We start from the raw sequence: 21,185 nt of genomic DNA, 5'->3' as shown, positions 1-21,185 counted from the left end.
CTTACAGAAAAATTTCTGAAGACGACTCAAGAATCCCGCTCACATTCTAATATAATTAAGAAAGCCAAATCATTATCAATTTAGTATTTCACATAAATGTAATATAAAAATGGTAGATTTAAATCCCCAGGTGCCTAAGCCACATGGACAACAGGGTGGTGATTGCTAGGGGGAGGGGATATAAGAAGACTAAATGATAATGGAAAAAAAAATAATAAAGATTAAATCCAAAAATATTAGATAAATAAAATAAATTTTTAAAAAGGGATTTGATAGAGGTTGTCACACAAACTCTTTCCTAAATGCTCTAATAATGAACTTCAAATGAAAGAAAAGTTCAATGATTAGAAAAACAAAATGTTTGCTTACATAGGCAAAATTCTAAACAATTTAAAAATTATAAACACAGTGTTCATGTTAATTTAATTGACATATACTTTAGAAGTAGAGAAATCATTCATTTATATTAGCATTAAAAATTATTCCTATTAACTTTCACTTTAATTAAACATGTCCAACCATATGAAGAACCTAATATACTTGAGTTTTTTCACAAATGACTCAAGTGACTTTGACATAGTGACACCATAACCTGGGAGCTGCTTTCCTAATCCTCTTTGCAAATATGTGGAACATTAAGTGCTTGAATTCAAAACCAAGACAGCAGGAAAAGCATCCTCTCCAAATGGCTTTTTAGGTAACTAGAAGAGATTTAAATGCATAAACTCCTTATTTAAACCAGAGAACATATGGTTTTCTCTTATGTTCAAAGAGTCAAAATGGTATCTACTGTCACATTAAATTTCCATATTAATATTAAAAGTGTTTTCTTATCCAAGGACACTGGACCAGGAAACATAGAGATACTAGTCCTGACTCTGCCTCTTACGTGTTAAAAATTGTGGGCAAGTTACTGAATGCCTCTGACCCTCTGTTTCCCTACTTATGAAATGAGTGGACTTGACTAAATTAGCTTTAAGGTCCTTTTCCAAGTCATACTTGCTTTATGACAGTTAAAAATATAAAATAAGAGACACTATTATTTGAGAATTCTTAACTGCTATACGACAACAAAAAATGTTAAGGAAGCAACAGCTGAATTTCACATACAATTTTAAAATTATGTACGCCCTCTACTGGAGGTTATTAGAAGAGAACCATACTACAGGGGTGGGTAAAAGTAGGTTTACAGTTGTGAGTACACAAAATATAATTTATTCTTGTATTATTATTTATTAAATTGTATTGTTTCCATGCAAACAACTGTAAATGTACTTTTGCCCACCACTGTACTTACTTTAAGGTTCCTACCCAGAAACCATTTTCTGTAGGGCTGAACTTTTTGTTCGGCATAAGACATGTATTTCAGGTTACACTATGCTTTTGTGCTGTTATATAGAGAACTAATCAAACACCATTTCATTTAAACATACTTTTATGCTCTTTGAAAAACTGAGACATAGCTTTAGTCAGACGACTAACTGTTAGAGTAGTAATGAAATTTCCTTAGTCCAAAGATGTTTACCTTTGGCAGCATGGGAGTGTCCCTTTTCTTCTTTTTTTCTGAATTAGGGTCATCTAGTAAGTCTGGCTCGAAGGTATAAAGTTCAGTAAGCTCATTCATGGTAAAGTGACGCTCGACCTGCTGCTGATCAACAACTCTAAAGGACAGTGACTGCTTAGTTACTTGCCGATCATAAATCTTATCTTCCATGGTTCCCTTTGTAAAGAAAAGGAACAATAAATAAATAAATAAATTTTGTGAACATGAAACTTCATCAAGTGGAAATATAGTTACTGGTTAATAGGAAATGACAAAACTTCCAGGTAATATCTTTCATAAAGCAAATTTTATTAGCAGTGCTACTTAATGTATGAGAGTTTTCATTTGTTCAGTGTAGTTCACCTTGACAAAAATCATTCTCTATTGTCTTACTAATATGATTTGTGTGCTGCTTTATGTATATCTGAACTTCGCAGGAGTAGAAGAGCAGTCAGATACCAAGGTAAACAGAAATAAAGGAGTGCATAAAAAAAGATTTTTGGGGGTTATTGAGTGAGAATGCAAGAGAGCAGCTTAATTCTTTTCAATGGACTAAAATAAACTCCTAGAAATCACTATCAACTGCCTTTATATCAAGTCCTTCTATAATTTCAGGAAAATTAACATGGCTAACATGTCATATCTATTACATATCTGGCATTCTAAACTAGAACATAAAAGAGTTCTTAATTTAAATAGTAGGATGGATTTTACAGTGTAATTTACCAATGTACTCATGTAGTAAAGATCAAATGAGCAAAGATCTACCAATAAAAAGCAGTCTCTGGTTGAAAAACCCAGATTTGGAAGCAGGGAAATTGGTAGCATCTGCTCCCAAAGAAGCAGATGCACCAGTTAAAAGAACGATGTGACTCTATAAACTGTATTACCTGAACTGCATCCACCTCTTTGATTTACTATTTTTCTTCAATCTCAATTTCTGTTTGTTTATTAAATACCTGAGTTCATATTTAAAGGTATTTTAATATTCTTATCTAGAAAGTATTATATATTAGTTATCATAAGCTAAATTTTTCTTATTTATCCACATTCTTCAAATTAAGAGACTCTGGTGGACACTAAAAACAATGACCATTTGACCTTTAGGTCTATAAGCAAATTAGATTTAGTTATTGGCTTTTCTATATATGCTAAGTAAAATAACTATAAATGTTTAACTTTCCTGAACCAGCAAGAAAATGCTAAATCTGTTTACTCATCAAATCCATCTCAGTCTGAGAAACTTGACATTATAGATATGGATGAACTACAAAAGAGAAAATCATGATAGGCCCAAACTGACTTCGACTGCTCTACGTATAGGAATGAGATTTTCAATTTTGCCTCCCTCTCTAAAGCATGTATGTTCTGCACTCCAAAAATATTATCAGTTTCACCCAACATTTCAATATGAAAAAAAGAATAAGAATATAAATTATAAACCTACCTGAGCTAAGAACCTATATACATACACAGGTTTAGTTTGTCCAAAGCGATAAACTCTGAATATACTCTGGATGTCATATGACGGATTCCAAGAAGCATCAAATATAATCACTCGATTAGCAGCTACCAGATTAATGCCAAGAGATCCTGCTTTGGTGGAAATGATAAACAATCGTCCTCTGAAAATGAAAATATAAATGCTTTAGTAATGAGTGTTTCAAATATATTTTAATTACGATATGACTTTTCAATCCTAAGGCAGTTTTCTGAACAATCAGGAATTCACAGAATTCATTTCTGATTTACTGAAGAAAACTAGACACGTCTAAAGAGTCAGGTTGAAGATTTACATTGCCCAGGAAGAATCTTACTGCTAGAAAATGAAATACTCTCAATTAGGAATAAGGACAAATATGGAAGTCACAGGTTTATAACATGTTCAAGATATATACATATTTTTGAGTAAATCTAGAAAATCTGTGTATACTTCAACAATATGTATTGTGTTCAATACAATGATGAGCACTAAATACATCAAAATGAAGGACAGGGCCCCAGGAGCTGGGTGTAGTAGGGGTGACTGATAGGCAATTATAATATAGTGTAATGAAAGTAAGGGAAAAGCTAGATTCAAGGTAAAATAGGATCAAGAAGACAGAGAGCTCAAGGGAGAATGTGTTCAAGGGGAAAAAACAAAATGAAACTGGTAGATTACCTGCTGTGTCAGAACGCAAAAATTTATATTTCTGTAGAAGACTTTGGGAATAAGCTATAGGTTCATAGAAAACTAAGTGAACAGTAAAAACTATTATTTCAACAAAAACAAACAGATATACAAAAAAGTAATCATAGTACTTCAAATGGCTTCAGCGTGAATATTTATATAGTCACAATAAATACTCTAAATTGATTTAGACAAATATTATAAAAAAGTATATTGAGGAAATGAATGAGGAAAGTGTATGTGTGCACGTGGGTATATTTCCACCTTAGCTGGAAGAAAGGATATATGTAAGTAAACACCAGAAGAATTGCCAAGAGTTGATGTTGGTTACATGCAAGAGTAGAAATCATGGGTAGGAAAGGCTTGCTCAAGGAACTATGAGCATTTCCTTAAATTTCTTGGTAAACATCATGCTTGGCAGCTGCATATTATTGCACTGAATGGCTTTATAATTTGTTCGCTATTGCAATTTAGAGAAAACCCCTGGAATATAATAAGCTCAACAATCTCCCTAAATGCCTTTATAGAGTATATGTAAAAATATGCGTAACACAGAGGACTAAATTATACTCTGGCTCTTCAATTATTTACATTATAATTAAAAATCTATGACAAAATAGGCTATAAAACTTTGTTAAGTATAACTGAAACTCCATTAAAAAACAAAACATACATACATACAATGTTAATAGTGGTTATCCCTGGTCACTCTGATTACTATAATTATTTTCTTCTTCATGTTTCTCTAATAATATATACTCATTACAGAGAATAAACTGTACTTTCTTTAATTACTGGCCATACATAGGGGTTCATGGGAAAATGCTGCCCCCAAATTACTCCCCTTATTTACAGCCAAAGGATCAAACATATGGAAGAGTATAAACTATGTAGGTTAAAAAGACACACCCCTCCCCTCAACAAAACAAAACCCCAGGAAAGTTTGCAGAGAACTTCAAAATTCCTTGGTATCCATCTACTAATAAAGAGTTGAATGGGTTTCATAAGAATGTTTATCAAACTGTTACACATCCTAAATACTACATTAGACTGGGAATGTAAAAGATGAAAAAACATCTGGTGACTGCACTAAAGGACACCGCCAACTGCAAGACAACAGACACACAAACAATTGTAATGCAGTCTAATTTACAATAGAGTTATTTTTTTAAGGTATACATGTGATCAGTGACATATTTGGTTTTAAAAGCATACACATGGGAAGCAAAATTATTTAATTTTGCCCCAAAAGGAAAACAAAAAAACAAATGACTGAACTATTATTAAGACTTTTTTCCAACTATTAACCTTTAATATTATTCAGGTTAGAATATATAAATCTATGCTGAGATAAATTAACCAGGATATTTTTAGATCTTTAAAATAATAAACATCATTATTAAAGGATACACTAAAAACAAAACAAAATATCAGCCATTATTTGAATAGTGCCGCTTTACAGGTCTGTTGGTAAAAACATGTATCTTGTTAGGTATATATCTAAAAAGTAGAATTGCTGGGTCATAGAGTTTGTGTGTGGTATCATTAAAGCTGAATAGTTCTCCAAAGTGGTTATTCCACTTTACATTCCCACCAGCACTGTATGAGTGTTCCAGTTATTCCAGATCCTTCACAACTCATGGTATTGCCTTTTTGTATTACAACCTTGAAAAACAGTTTAAGGGTCACATGAATTATTTCAACAGTAGTACAGAGTTCCCGTGTACCATTCCTACAGCTTTCCCAACAGTAATAACTTATGTAACAACAGTACATTGTCAAAACCAGGAAACTGACATCGGTATAATACTATGAACTCAGGCACAGAGCTGATGTAAATTTCACCCATTTTTATATGTACTTTTTTGTTTGGTGTAGAGTTCTGTGAAATTTTACCATGTATGCAGAATCACAGAACCACGACCACAAGCAGGATACAGAATTGTCCCATCACCACACACACACGTCCTTTATGTTACCCCTTAGTATTTACAGCCTACCGTTAACCCTAATTACCTGGCAACCACTAATTTGTTTTCTATCACTATAATTTTGTCACATCATGGAAGCCAATGTAAATGGAATCATACAGTACGCAATCGCTGAAGACTGGCATTTTTCACGTACTGTAAAGCCCATTAGAGCCATGCCAGCTATTGACTGCATCAGTATCAATAGCTCATCCTGCCGAACGGTATTTCATTATATGGATATACCACCATTTTTTTTATCCATTCACATGTTAAAGGTTATCTGTCTTGTTTCCAGATAAAGATGCTATGAATATCTGTGAATGGGTTTCCATGTGAAAACACACTTTCAATTCTCTGGCATAAATGTTAAAGAGTGTGACTACAGGGTTGAATGGTAAGTATGTGTTTATTGCTTAATTTTCTTTTAAAAAAGTACCAAATTGTTTTTCAGGGAGAGTGGTTGTGCTGTTTTACATGTTCACCAGCACTGAAGGAGACACCAAGTTTCTCTGCGTCCTTGCCAACATTTTTTTTGTTACTACTTTTCATTTCAAATATTCAGATGGATATAAAGTGGTATCTTCTTGTGGGTAATTTCTATGTTCCTATTGCCTAGTGATGTGGAACATCTTTTCATGTGGTTATCTATTTGCCATGCACAGACCCTCTTCAGTGAAGTGTCAGTTTAAGTCCTTGGCCTTTTCAAACTGAACACTCATGTTTTCTGCTACATTTAGAGAATTCTTTATGTGAGTCCTGTGTTAGATATGCAATTTACAAGTCTTTTCTCCAACTTTGTGGCTTATCTTTTCCTCTTCTTACAGGGTCTCTCACAGACAAAAGTTTATAAATTTAATTGTCCAGTTATTGACTTATTCTTTCACGAATTACATGCTTTAGCATCATGACTAAGAACACTTTGCCTAACCTTACTTCCTGAGGATTTTCTTCTCTGTTTTCTTAACAAGTATAGTGATTTACATTTACATTTATGATCCATTTTCACTTGATTTTAAAATAGGGTGAGGCCTAGGGTTAAGGTTCATTTTCAGCCTATGAATAACCAATTGTTTCACCACTTAATTTTGTTTTTCAATTACACTTGACATTCAACATTTTATATTAGTTTCAGCTGTACAGTGAAGTGGTTTTACAATCACGCAACTTAGGAAGTGATCCACCTACCCCGGTAAGTCCAGTACCCACCCGGCACCATACATTGTTATTGCAAGATTACTGACCATATTCCCTATGTTGCACTTTACATCCCTGTAACTATTTTTTAACTACCAATTTGTATTTTTGAAAACCCTCACCCAAAAATATGTTTATTGATTTTAAAAGAGAGGAAGGGAGAGAGAGGAGGGGGGGTAGAAGGGGCGGGGGAGGAGAGAGAGAGAGAGAGAGAGAGAGAGAGAGAGAGAGAGAGAGAGAGAGAGAAATCAGCCTCCAGTACGTGCCCCTCCCCCGACAGGGGATGGAATCAGCAACCTAGGTATGCGCCCTCGCCGGGTAGCAAACCCACACCCTTTGGGCGTATGGGATGACACTCCAAGCAACTGAGCCACCACACCAGGGCCAACTTGCATTTCTTAATCCCTTCACCTTTTTCACCCAGCTCTCCAAATGTTCCTCCATCAAAAGTTCTCTGTATCTACGAGTCTGTTTTGCATGTTTTTTCTTTTGTTCTTTAGATTATATGTATTTTTTGTATTGGGTTTACGCTGGTTAACAAAATTATACAGGTTTCAGGTTCACAGTCGTACAACACATCATCTGTGCACTGTGTTGTGTTCACCACCCCAAGACAAGTCTCCGTCCACCACCATCTACCCTCCCTTTGCCTTCCTCCGGCTCCCTTCACATCCCGTCCCCTCCCCCTGGCAATCACCACCCTGTTGTCCACATCCATGGACAACAGTGTGGTGATTTTTTTTTCTTTTTTTTTCTCTTTTTTTGCTCAATACATTCAATACATTCACCCCTCCACCCCCACAGCTGTCCGCCTGCTCGATCTATGAATCCATCTTTATTTTGCTTGTTAGTTGAGTTTGTTCATCAGATTCCGCATATAAGTGAAATCATATAGTATTTGTCTCTCTCTCAGCATAATACCCTTTAGGGCTATCCAAGTTGTAGCAAATAGTAAAATTTCACTGTTTTTGTGGCCAAGTGGTATTCCATTGTGTACATGTACCATGGTTTCTTATCCACTCATCTACTGATGGACACTTGCGTTGCATGTATGTTTATGGGTTAGTGTCTTACATTTCTTCAGATATACACCCAAAAATGGATAGCTAGGTCGTAAGTTACTTTTATTTTTAATTTTTTGAGGAACCACCACACTGTTTCCCACAGTGGCTGCACCAGTCCGCATTCCCACCCACAGGGCACTAGGGTTCCCTTCTCTCCACAGCCTCGCCAGCACTTGTTGTTTCTTGATTTATTAATGACAACCATTCTGACAAGTGTGAGGTGATATCTCATGGTGGTTTTACTTTGCATCTCTCTGATGATGAGTGACCTTGGGCATTTTTTCATATATCTATCGGCCCTCTGTATGTCCTCTTTGGAGGGATGTCTACTCAGGTTCTCTGCCTATTTTTTAGTTGGGCTATTTGGTTTTTCTGGTGTTAAGTTGAATGAAGTCTTTATATATTTTGGATATTAAACCCTCACTGCTGAATATAGTCTCCCATTCTGTAGGTTTTTTTGTTTTTGTTGATGGTTTTCTTTGCTGTGGAAAACCCTTTTAGTTTGATGTACTCCCATTTGTTTTTCTTTTGTTTCCCTTACTTGAGAAAATATATCAGAAAAAAATATACTAAGACATTTAACTGCCTGTTTTCATCGAGGAGTTTTATGGTTCTGAGTCTTATATTTAAGTCTTTAATCCGTTTCAAATTTAATCTTGCATAGAGTGTAAGAAAGTGGTCTACTTTCATTTTTTTAATGTATCTGTTCCATTTTCCCAACACTATTTATTAAATAGACTGTCTTTACCCCATTGTATATTCTCACGTCCTTTGTCACATGTTAATCGACCACACAGGTATGGGTTTGGGGCCCTCTATTCTGGTGTACTGATCTATGTGTGTTTTTATGCCAATACCATGTTTGTTTGGTTTTTTATTACTATAGGCTTGTAGTATAGTTTGATATCAGGTAGTGTGATATCTCCAACTTTGTTTTTCTTTCTCTAGATTGCTGTGGCTATTCAGGGTCTTTTGTGGCTCCACAAAAATGTTAACATTTGCTCTATTTCTGTAAAAAATACCATTGGTTATTTTTATAGGGATTTTGTTGAAACTATAGACAGCTTTGGGTAATACAGATATTTTTTTAAAGATTTTATTTATTTATTTGTAGAGAGAGAAGAAGGGAAGGAGACTGAGAGGGAGAGAAACATCAATGTGAGAAAGAAACATTGATCAGCTTGCCTGCTGTACACTCCCTGACCAGGGACCAAACCCACAACCCAGGCATGTGCCCTGACTGGGAACTGAACCAGCAACCTTTTGCTTTGCAAGACAATGCCCAACCAACAGCCATACATGTAAGGGCTGCAGTATGGACATTTTAACATACTTCCATTTATTTGCATGTTCTTCAATTTCTTATTTTATTGTCTTACAATTTTCCAAGTACTGCTGTTTTATCTTATTCCTTAAGTTTATTCCTAGGTGGTTTTTTTTTCTGCAATGTAAATGGTATTGATTTCTTAATTTCTCATTCTCATAGTTCATTATTGGTATAAAAATGCAATGGATTTCTGAATATTAATTTCATATCCTGCAACTTCACTAAATTCATTTATAAGTTCCAGTAACTTTTTGGTTGGATCTTTAGGGTTCTCTAAATACAGTATCACGTCATTTGCAAATAATGACAGTTTTACTTTTTTCTTTCCAATTTGGATGCCATTTATTTCATCTTGTATGATTGTTATGGCTAGAACTTCCAATACATTTTTAAATAAAAGTAGTGAAAGTAGACAACCCAGTCTTGTTCCTGATCTTAAGGAAAATGCTTTCAGCTTTTCCCCATTTAGAATGATGTTAGCTGTGGGTATGTCATATGTGGCCTTTATTACATTGAGGTATGTTCCCTCCATTCCCACTTTCCTGAGAGTTTAATCATAAACAAGTACGGGAATTTTTCAAATTTTTTTTCATCTATTTATATGATCCTATGATTCCCACTGTACCTATGTACCACATCTTCTTTATCCAATCAATTATCAAAGGACACTTTGGCTGTTTCCAAGTCTTGGCCACCATGAATAGTGCTGCAAAGGACACAGGAGTCCATATATCTTTGCAAATAAATGTTTTCAAATTTTGGGAATAGATAACCAAGCAGAGGGATTGCTAGTTCATATGGTAACTCTATTCTTAATTTTTTTAGAAAAAGTTAGAGTATATTTGAAATATAACATTGTATTAATTTGAGGTGTACATGTCACTTTGACACATTTATATGTTGTAATATGACTACCATGGTAGCAACAATTAGCACCTCAGTCACATTCCATAATTATCATCTTTTTAGTGGTTAGAATAATTAAGTTCTAACCTCTGACCATGTTTGATTATTATAATTAAATACTGTTACCAATATTCACTAATTGGTTCAGACACTCCAGAAAACAATATAGAAATTTCTCAAAAATTTAGAACTAGATCTACTATATAATCGAGCAATTCCTCTTCTGGGTATATAGACAGAAGAAATAAAAACTGGATGTTGCCCTGGCTGGTGTGGCTCAGTGGATTGAGCGCCAGCCTGCGAACCAAAGGGTTACAGGTTTGATTCCCAGTCAGGGCGCAGGCCTGGGTTGTGGGCCAGGTCCCCAGTAGGGGGCACACGAAATGCAACCACACACTGATGTTTCCTTCTCTTCCTCTCTCTAAAGTAAGTAAGTGAAATCTTTAAAAATGGAAAACTGTAAAATGTTTAAAAGAAAGTCTTTAAGACCTAGGGCTTTTGGTCAGAGTTCTTAGACCTGACATCAAAAGCATGCTAAAAAAACAAAAACACAGACAAACTAGACTTCATCAAAATTAAAAATGTTTGCTAGGTGAAAGACTTTGGGAGGGAACGATAAGATAGAGCATATAAGGCAGAACCCAAAAAACCCAGAATTATCTTCTGGAGGGGGGATAATTCTGGGTATAGGCTTCCCCCACTACGTGAGTGTTCTAGAAACCCACCTGTGTCAGTGTGCTAGCTGGTGTTGTTATGAGAGGCTGTGTTCAGCTTCAGGGATTTTTTTTTAAGACTTTCAACGTGTTTGCCCATTTCACGATGGGTGATTTACAAGTTTTGAGTTTTCAGCAGTTTTTGACCAAAAACGGCATGACCCCCATGCCCCACCCTCCCTATTCACTGGATCTCACCCAGAGAGACATTTTTGTTTCCCTGGATGAAAAAGTCCTCAAAGGGAAACTTTTGGTGAGGTGTAACAAAAAACAGCAGAAGCCCTAAAAGGCATTGAAATCGACAAATTCAAAAACTGGTTTTGAACATTGGAAAAAAAGTCTCGATATGTGTATTGCATCGAATGGAGAATACTTTGAAGGGAACTGAAGTTACGACATGAAAGAACGAATACACAATTTTTTATAAATAAAATCTGGGTTTTTATGTGCCCCTTCATACACTGTCTGAAAATATTTGCAAACCATATACCGGACAATGACTCATAGCTAAAGTAGGTAAAAAAAATTTCAACTACCAGTCAAGATGGAGGCAAAGGTAAACACGCTTTGTCTCTGCACACAACTATGGCAAAAAATTACAACTAGACAACAGTATCACCCAGATTTGTCAGAAAATCGAGCAGTATGGAAGTCCGATAACCAAAGATTTAAAGAGGCCACATTCATTCTGATGGGTAGGAGGGGAGGAGAAGTGGAAAGGTGCGGAGAGCTGGAGAGGCGGGCATCCGTGGAGTGGCGCAGAGAGACAGCAGAACGGGTGGTCTCACATTCATGTGTGATCGATAAAAATCAAGAGGGACACCTCAGGAGCGAGCAAACCCAGACCCAGACAAGACAGCCAAGCCCAGGGTTCCAGTGCCGGGAAGACGCCCCACGTAACTTCTGGCTATAAAAACCACTGGGGGTTGGGGTGGCGAAAGAAACTGCAGGTTTCTCAGGAGACTCCTCGCAAAGGGCCTGCAAAGGTCTTGGGACTTACAGAGACCCGCCCCCTCTGGGATTCAGCACTAGGGAGACAGCTGGAAGGGCATGAGTGGCATATGGGGAGGAGGGGAGACAATGAAGTGACTGGCAATGGGACAGGAGCTGGGAGACACTCTCCAGAGACCAGGCAGCGGTACTGTCCCCTCTCTGAGCCCTCCCCCACACAGAGCCACAAGGCAGAGAAATGGGTTGCTCCTCACCGGTGATTACGTAAGGCTCTGCCCCACACATGCCTTTTCTACAATAGGCCATGCCACTAACACAGGGAGTCCAAGCAACTCTACCTAATACACAGAAACACACACAGGGAGGCTGCCAAATCAAGGAGACAAAGTGAAATACGGCCAAAGTGAAAGAAGAGAACAAAATTTGGAAAAGAACTACTGTATTTTCCCATGCATAATGTCCACTTTTTTGCCCAAATTTTTGAGGGAAAAATAGGGATGCACATTATACATAGGTAACACTAATTCCCACGTGTAATGCGAATCATACATAGGAATTAGTACTAACATGTGGGTGCACATTATACATGGGAGTGCATTATACACAGCAAAATATGGTAACTGAAATGGAGATATGCAACCTCTCAGATGCAGAGTTCAAAACAATCAGGATGCTCAGAGAACTCACTGGATACCACAACAGCATAAAAAAGACCCAGGCAGAAATGAAGGTTGCATTAAGTGACACAAAGAAAAATCTACAGGAAACCAACAGTGGAGGGGATGAAGCTGAGATTCAAATCAACAATTTGGAACACAAGGAAGAAAAAAAAGCATTCAATCAGAACAGCAAGAAGAAAAAAGAATTTTTAAAAAATGAGGATAGAATAAGGAGCCCCTGGGACATCTCCAAACATACCAACGTCCGAATCATAGGGGTGCCAGAAAGAGAAGAGAAAAAGCAAGACATTGAAAACTTATTTGATAAAATAATGAAGAAGAAAACTTCCCCAATCTGGCAAAGGAAACAGACATACAAGTACAGGAAGCTCAGAAGAGTCCCAAACAAGTTGGACCCAAAGAGGGCCACACCAAGACACATCGTAATTAAAATGCCAAAGGTCAAAGGTAAAGAGGGAATGTTAAAAGCAGCAAGAGAAAAGCAGTTACCTACAAAGGAGTTCCCATAGGACTGTCAGCTGATTTCTGAAAAGATATTTTGCAGGCTAGAAAGGGCTGGCAAGAAGTATTCAAAGTGATGAAAAGCAAGGATCTACAACCAAGATGACTCTATCCAGCAAAGCTATCATTTAGAATAGAAGGGCAGGTAAAGTGCTGCCCAGACAGGGTAAAACTAAAGGAGTTTATCATCTCCAAGCCATTATTATATGAAATGTTAAAGGGAACTATACAAGAAAAAGATCAAAACTACGAACATTAAAATGGCAACACATTCAAATATCAACAACTGAATCTAAAAAACAAACTAAGCAAATAAGCAGGACAGGAACCAAATCATAGGTATGGAGAGCATATGGAGGGTTATCAGCTGGGACAGGGAGTGGGGAGAATGGTGGAAAAAGGACAGGGAATAAGAAGTGTAATTAGTAGGTACAAAATAGACAGGGGGCCGTTAAGAACAGTATAGGAAATGGAGAAGCCAAAGAATTCATATGTATGACCCATGGGCATAAACTAAGGAAGAGGACTGCTAGAGGGAATGGAGCTACAGGTGAAGGGGGGCAAAGGGGGAAAAATTGGTTTCAATTTTTCACAACTACAATAGCATAATCAATAAAATATATTTAAAAAATAAAAATAAAAAATAAATTATATAAAGAATTTTCAAAACTCAACAATAAAAAGGCAAGCAATCCGCCCTGGCTGGGTGGCTCAGTTGGTTGGAACATAGTCCCATACACCAAAAGGTTGTGGGTTCGATTCCCGGTCAGAGCACATACCTAGGTTGCGGGTTCAATCCCCAGTCAGGGCATGTACAGGAGGCAACCAATCGATGTTTCTCTCTCTGTCCCTTCCTCTCTCTCTAAAATCAATAAACATATCTTCGGGTGAGGATTAAAAAAAGAAAAGCAAGCAATCCAATCGGAAAATGGACAAAAGATATGAAGAAACATTTCACTAAAGAGGATAATACATATGTGGCAATAAACACTTGAGAAGATAGTTCAATATAACCATCCATCAGGGAAATGCAAATTATGACCACGATGAGATACCGCTCATTATATACCTATCAGAACAGTTGAAATGAAAATCAGTGATAAGATGAAATGCTGGTGAGGATGCAGAGAAACTTGATTTCTCACACTTTACTGGTGAGAATACAAAATGGTACAGCCACTCTGAAATCCGTTTGGCAGTTTCTTTAAAAAACTAGTCATTTATCATGAAACTGAGCAATCACACTCCTGGGCATTTATCCTAGGGAATGAAACCTTAGGTGTACACAAAATCTGTACATAATGTTCATAGCAGCTTTATTTGTAATAGCCAAACCTGTAAACAACTAAAATGCCCTGTAATAGATGGTACAATCTGTATTAAACAAACTGGTACATCCCTTACATGGAATACAACTCTGTAATAAAAAGGAACGGACTACTGTTATAAGCAACTGGGATGAAAGTAAAGGGCATTATGTTGAGTGAAAAATGCCAGTCTCCAAAAATGACATATAGGATGATATAATTTATACGACAGTCTCAATTTGACAAAATTATAAAGGTGGTAAACAAATTATTTCCAGGAGTCTGGGATAGTGGCAAAGTTTGTGTAAGAATGGGTGTGACTATGGGAGAATAGTAAGAAAACAATCTTTGAGGTGATGCAATATTTCTGTACCTTGATTTCAGTGACGGTTAAAGGAATCTCTAAATGTGACAAATATGCACATACATCGACATAATCTAGTCTGTAAGACATAACTCTTGGGGAAAATTTGGTGATGGGTTCACAGGTCCTCTCTACACTATCTTTGTAAGTTCTTGTGAATCTATAATCATTTCTAAATAAAGAGCTAAAAAACCTATCCAATACTAATATCAATATTCAGTATCAAGCTAAATAAGGACTCTTAGACTGTTGAAAACTACCTCCTGGGCACACAAGACAACATTAGAAAGGTCATTATGTCTAAGTTTACCTTAATGTATTTTTCCAACTGTTTTGACATAAACGAACATTATATTTATGTTGTATTCTCTGAAAATTACTAAGTTGTGAAAAAATAGAATGTAGACAGTAGTCCTAATCTATAACATTTGTGAATATAATCCAGTCATGTTTAGCTACTCAAGAGTAACCCCTCAAAGACATCATATGTATGTACATAAAATGAATTTGAATCAGAGACACTTTTTGGCTTATGTCTGTGGTGGAGAGGGGGTAATTTGCTAGTGAGTAATCCAAGCTGAGAGCTCAGCATCCACATTTCAATGTTGTTCCTTACTGGCCATAAAATATGAAACATTATGACAGAAATCATATGCCACTGTGGTATTTACAAACTTGGGAAACTGAGAAAGTCAAATGTTTAGTCTAAGTATGACAAATTAGATTAAGGTTACTCAGTTAATAAAATTACTTCTTCACACAAATAATTTTTAAAAACATGGTAAACAGAATATAATAGTGTACCTATTCTTTTTTTTTTAAGAGAGAAAGAGAAGGGAAAGGAGGGAGAGAAACATCAATTTGAGAGAGAAACATGACCTCTACTGGTTGCCTCTAGTACGCACCCAGCCGGGGAATGAACTGCAACCCAGGCATGTGCCCTGACTGGGAGTCAAACCGGCAACCTTTTGCTTTGAGGGACTACACCCAACCAACTGAGCCACACCAGCCAGGGCTATACTATTCTTTAAACAGTTACTTTATAACTTTACTCAAATCATCCCTACCAGACTCTATAGATTTTAAACACCTAACAGAATATTGTATAATCTTCCTATGGCATAACTGTAATTTCTCTAGCCTTACCCCTAGTATAGTTCAAGACTCTGCTAGTGTTAAAGCATGTTTTATATACACATTATACCTTTCATACTTTAAAACAGTTATGAAGGCATTCCTTAGCAACCTTGTCATTAAACTAACTCTATCTCTGGCCTTTTCTTAAAGGCCATGCTTTCACACATGTGTATGTGTGCATGCATATGTTTATATGTGTGTGTGTGTGTGTGTGTGTGTATTTTCTCTTCCAAATGAAATTCAATCTGTTAATTGCCAGCAGTTAGAAGCAACATCAATAGCACAAATATAAACAGCCTTGACCTACAGCCTATACCAAGTGCAAACAAGGATGAAGAGCAACTGGAACACACATCGCTGGTGAAAATGAAAACTTGTACAAGCACTTTGAAAACTGCCAATTTCTTACAGAGCTAAACATAAACTTACCATGCAACCCAGGAATTGTACTACTGGACTTTTATTTCACTTAGGTAAATATCTATGGATCACACAAAAATTTATACATGAAAGCTTAGAGCAACTTTAATTCGAAAACCTAGAAACAACTTAAATGTCTCTCAAGTACAAATAAATTATAATACATCCACAGAATGGAATATTACTCAACAATAAAAAGGAACAAACTATTGACATATATAACAGTATGAATGAATCTCAAATGTATTTTGCTTTGTGAATGCTGTGAAGACTCAAAAGCCTACAAACTGCATGATTCCATGAGTTATTTTTCCTGAAGGGGGAGGAAATCCTCTTATAGTTTGACAGTACCTTACAACTGTCAAAAATTCTATAAGTATACACTAAAAAAAGTGAATTTTCTTGTAGATTTAAAATTATTTTTAATAACTCTACACAAACAGAAAAGGGTTCCTACCTCACATTAGTTTCATCATTAAATTCTTCAGCCCATTTTTTCCTTGATTGTGCAGTAGTAGAACCATCTAAACGGTAATAGTCAATGTTTCTGAGCCACTTGCCTTCACCTGAAAATGTAACAAGAAAAAGAGATTTGATATATCCTGTTCTGCTGGTAATAAGAGATTTTCTTCCTTACTATTTAAAAACTGGTTATATATATTCTATTTGCATAGCAAAATAAAATTTTTAATCAAGTGGTAATTCATTGTATTTCAAATCACATTTCTAATAGGCACTGAATAACAAAGATACTTTAAAAAGTATATCATATACATGTGAATTTATTAAAAGATTTCCTTGATTAGAATTATTTAAAACTGTCAAAATATGTTCAATTGCACTATGTCCATAAAGCTTGCTTTTAATTAAATCTGCAAACATCCAGGTTTCCATTCTTCTTACACTCTGATACTGATCAGATAAAAAACAGAGACATATAATACAATTATTCATTCACCGAACAAATATTTACTGAATGCCTGTTATGTACCAAAACTATTCTATAGCCTAGCAACAAATATCGTCATATGTTCCTATTTTATGACAAGTGTGTGTGTGTGTGTGTGTGTAAGTAAAGGAATGCAACTTTTATAAGTTAAACAATGTTCAGACACATTGCCTTTTGTAGAGTGAGGTGAAATTATACCCAATGCTTACACTGATACTTAATTATACCAAGGGATTAAATGCTTATGACATAATTTCATACACAATTTCTATTCTAATTCTTCAACTTGCAACATAATACTATTTAACATCCTAGAAAAATTCTTATCATACCCTAGAGTCTTAACATTAAAAAAAAGTTGGCAAAACTGAGATTTATATATTTTAGCAAACATTTTTTGATTTAAAGTAGGTCACTAGTTTAAAATGTGCTTTTTGACATGTCTATTACATATCTACATCTTCACCTATATCAACATCTTAGAATTTCCTTGCTGTACATTCAGTAATGGCTAAGAAACACAATTTCTTTATTTAAGTTTATTTCTTTCAACTGGAAAAAATGGCATATACAGCTAAGAAAAAACGAATTTGACACAGATGGTTGGATAACAAGGTGAGAGACTGAAGTCACATTTGCATTAACTGTTAACTTAGCAGGGTAATTATTAAAGTGAATATGCTAATCATAACTGAATATACAAATATTTTAATAAGTATTTCAAGATACCTTTCTGTGATAATACAAATGAACATTCTGTACTACAACTGTGAATCCAACATATAAAAACTATGATACAATGGTATAGATTAGTAAACAAAAACAAACACTTTGGAGCCAGACTCCCTGAGTTTAATCCCAGTTTCATCATTTAATTATTTTTCCATAAGAGAAAATGCCAGTAAAGTCCTTGTGTTTCAGTGTTTTTATCTTTAAAAATGGGGGATAATCCGAGTACCCATTGCATAGGATTGCTGTTTAGTAAGTGAATGTAAGAAAAAAGAGCACTTAAAACAGTGCCTGTCATACAGTAATTAAACTTATTGAGTACTTAATATTACCACCCAAGGTTTCATAGCAAAACATATCTGTCTCTATTATGGCACATATATGTGCTTGATCCCTCTCTATAACATGATTTCCTGTAATACTCCTTGAACCTAACTTCAGCACAGTACTAGCAGTCATCGTAGTAGTAGTAGTAACAGTAGTAGTAGCAGCAGTAGAAGTAGTAGTAGGTACTCAAATAAACTCAATTAATTAGTGGTTAAAGCAAATATTTGCTGAAAACAATTTATACAATTAGATATGAACTAGCAAGCATATGGAAAACTGTTCAATCTTATCAGCAGTCAAAAAATATAAATTAAACAAAAACAACTATTCTTACCCATAAAAGATGAAGAAAATATCATTATAGTACTGCAGATACATAGTAAAATGGGCATTTCCCACTTTTTCATAGTGGTAAAGTGATATAACATTTTTTGTAACATAGCCTTGAAGATAATAAAGCACTATCAGAACATAAAATCTAACTCACAAAACTAATATATAGTGAGAAAAGAAAACTATATTTACAGTTCTGGCCAAGATGGTAGAGTAGGAAAAACACTGTGCTTGCCCTCTCCCCAGAACACATCAATATTACAACTAAATTATAGAACCAGCACGTTGAAAACCACCTCCAGGCTAGCTGAACAGAATTCCTAGAACTAAAGATATAGAGGAGGAGCCACATCCAGACTGGTAGGAGGGGCAGAGAGGCAAAACTGGCTGGACACAATGTGTGCGCAGGTAATCCCTGAGAAGCCAAAGGTGCCAGCCCCACATTACGCTTCCTGGCCCACAGCACTGGTGCCAGAAAGAAGTTTCCACAATGTCTGGTTGTGAAAATCAGTGAAAATTCCATCTGAATGACACACAGAGCTGCCATAGACCCAGAGATGTCCTCTTAAAGGGCCCACACAGAGAGTCACAAACACTCGCCCTAAGCTTCAGTTAAGGGACAGCAGGTAGAAAAGCACCAGGAACATTCAGGAAGGAACTCAACTTTCTGGCATCAGCGATGACTGCAGTGGCAGCTTTGCCCCGGAGAGGAGTGTGGGCAGGCACCGCTGCTCCTTTGCTGAGCCACCTCCCCAGCCAGAGCCTGCAGGTGCAGGCAAGTGCCAAATCTGTGTCTCCATTAACCTAACACTAGTCACCCCACCCTGAGATTCCCGGAAGCCAGGCCCCACCCAACCAACACACCTTCTGGAACCTCTTTCAGCAGCTGTTCACACAAGCAACCGGTCTCCACCTATGCTACAGACTTTTGTAAAATCTACCAAAAGTCCATAAACACCAAACAAGCAGTGGGAGGGGTGGGGTTAGCAGGCCCTGTACCCCTTGCTAGGCAAGGCACAGAGGTAACCATCCTTGGTTTGCATCACAGCCTCTGCCAGGCATACCCAACACAGGACAGGCAGCTAACAACTGCAGGTCATTTTGTAGCTCCTACCAGGTGGCCCCAGGCCAGGCACGGGCAGCAGATAAACTTGGCTTCCCCAAGAGCCCAACCCAAGAGGCACCAGAACCAACACACTCGATGGCTGACTGTAGACAACCCCAGAGCACCGCGCAATTAGCTACATCATTGATGACACCCAAATGGCGGACTCAGCAAGCACGAGAGCACACAGATAAAGTGACTCACCCTCCCTGGGGTGAGCCCCGATAGAACAGCTTGTTCGCTGTAGTCACAGCTGCTCCTCACAGCCGGTCAGCATGAGGAACAATCCCAGCTACAGATGTGCCAACAGCAATCAAGGCTCAATAACAGCAGCAAGGCACACACAGTCCACACAAGGAATATCCTTGGAGCATCCAGCTCAGGAGGCAAGGGGACAGCAACACTGGGCCTCATAAAACACCTACTATATAAGGCCACCATGCCAAGACTTGGAGATGTACCAGATCTACCTAACACATTGAATCACAGGGCGTCAGCCAAACTGATGAGATGAAAACAGTGTCCGAAATGAAAGAACAGGACAAAAGGACAAGGGAAAAAAAGTAAATGAAAAGGAGGCAAGAAATCTACCAGATACAGAGTTCAAAACACTGCTTATAACAATCCTCAATGAACTTAGAAAACACGTAGATGAACTCAATGAGAACTTACATAAAGAGATCGAAACCATAAAAAACAAAGTCAGAAATGAAGACTATATTACATAGAATCAACAGCAGATCAGATGAAGCAGAGGAGTGAATCAGCAATTGGGAAAGAAGGTTGCAAAAAGCACCCAATTGGAAACAGCAAAAACAAAAACCAAAATTTAAATGAGGAGGTTTAAGGGACTGATGGGACAACATCAAGCATAACAAACATTCACATCAACAGGGGTGCCAGAAGAAAAAAAGAGAGAGCAAGAGATTGAAAACTTATTTGAAAGAATAATTACTGAAAATTTCCCTGACCTGGAGAGTGAAATAGATATGTAAGTCCAATAAGCACAGGGAGAACCACACTAATAAATCCAAAGAAGCCCACACCAAGACACATCGTAATTAAAATGCCAAAGGTTAAAAACAAAGAGAGGATCTTAAAAGCAGCAAGAGTTACCTAAAAGGGAGCTCTCATAAAACTGTCAGCTGATTTCTCAAAGTAAATTTTGTAGGTTGGACGGAATCGACAAATAATATTCGAAGTCATGAAAAGCAGGGACCTACAACCAAGATTGTTCTACCTATCAAAGCTATCATTTAGAATCGAAGGACAGATAAAGAGTGTCCCAGACAAGAAAAAACTAAAGGACTTCATCAAAACCAAACCAATATTATATGGAATGTTAAAGGGTCTTCTTTAAGAAGACAAATAAGAAGATAAAAATATGAACCATAAAATGGCAATAAATACATATCTATCAACAACTGAATCCAATAAAACAAAATAAATGAACAAGCAGAACAGATGCAGAATCACAGACACAGACATTTTG

General features: G+C 36.6%; 1 protein-coding gene across 3 annotated transcripts in view; it reads right to left on the bottom strand.

Moving 5' to 3' along the window:
- The window catches only part of ATRX (ATRX chromatin remodeler), a 193,496-nt gene that overhangs the window by 29,731 nt on the left and 142,580 nt on the right, over positions 1-21,185 (bottom strand). For all 3 annotated transcript variants that reach the window (XM_054566663.1, XM_054566664.1, XM_054566665.1), the window contains 3 exons: positions 16,708-16,816; positions 2,991-3,168; positions 1,526-1,720 (listed from right to left, as the gene is read on the bottom strand). In XM_054566663.1, coding sequence (XP_054422638.1) covers positions 1,526-1,720; positions 2,991-3,168; positions 16,708-16,816 — 482 coding nt within the window. The remainder of the gene's footprint in view (positions 1-1,525; positions 1,721-2,990; positions 3,169-16,707; positions 16,817-21,185) is intronic.

The sequence above is a fragment of the Pteronotus mesoamericanus genome, unplaced genomic scaffold (assembly GCF_021234165.1).
Source record: "Pteronotus mesoamericanus isolate MK-2021 breed Mesoamerican mustached bat unplaced genomic scaffold, CSHL_Meso_final contig_177, whole genome shotgun sequence".
In the NCBI taxonomy this organism is placed as follows: domain Eukaryota; kingdom Metazoa; phylum Chordata; class Mammalia; order Chiroptera; family Mormoopidae; genus Pteronotus; species Pteronotus mesoamericanus.
Note: the sequence above shows the minus strand (reverse complement) of the source record. Positions and strands in the feature narration are given on the sequence as shown.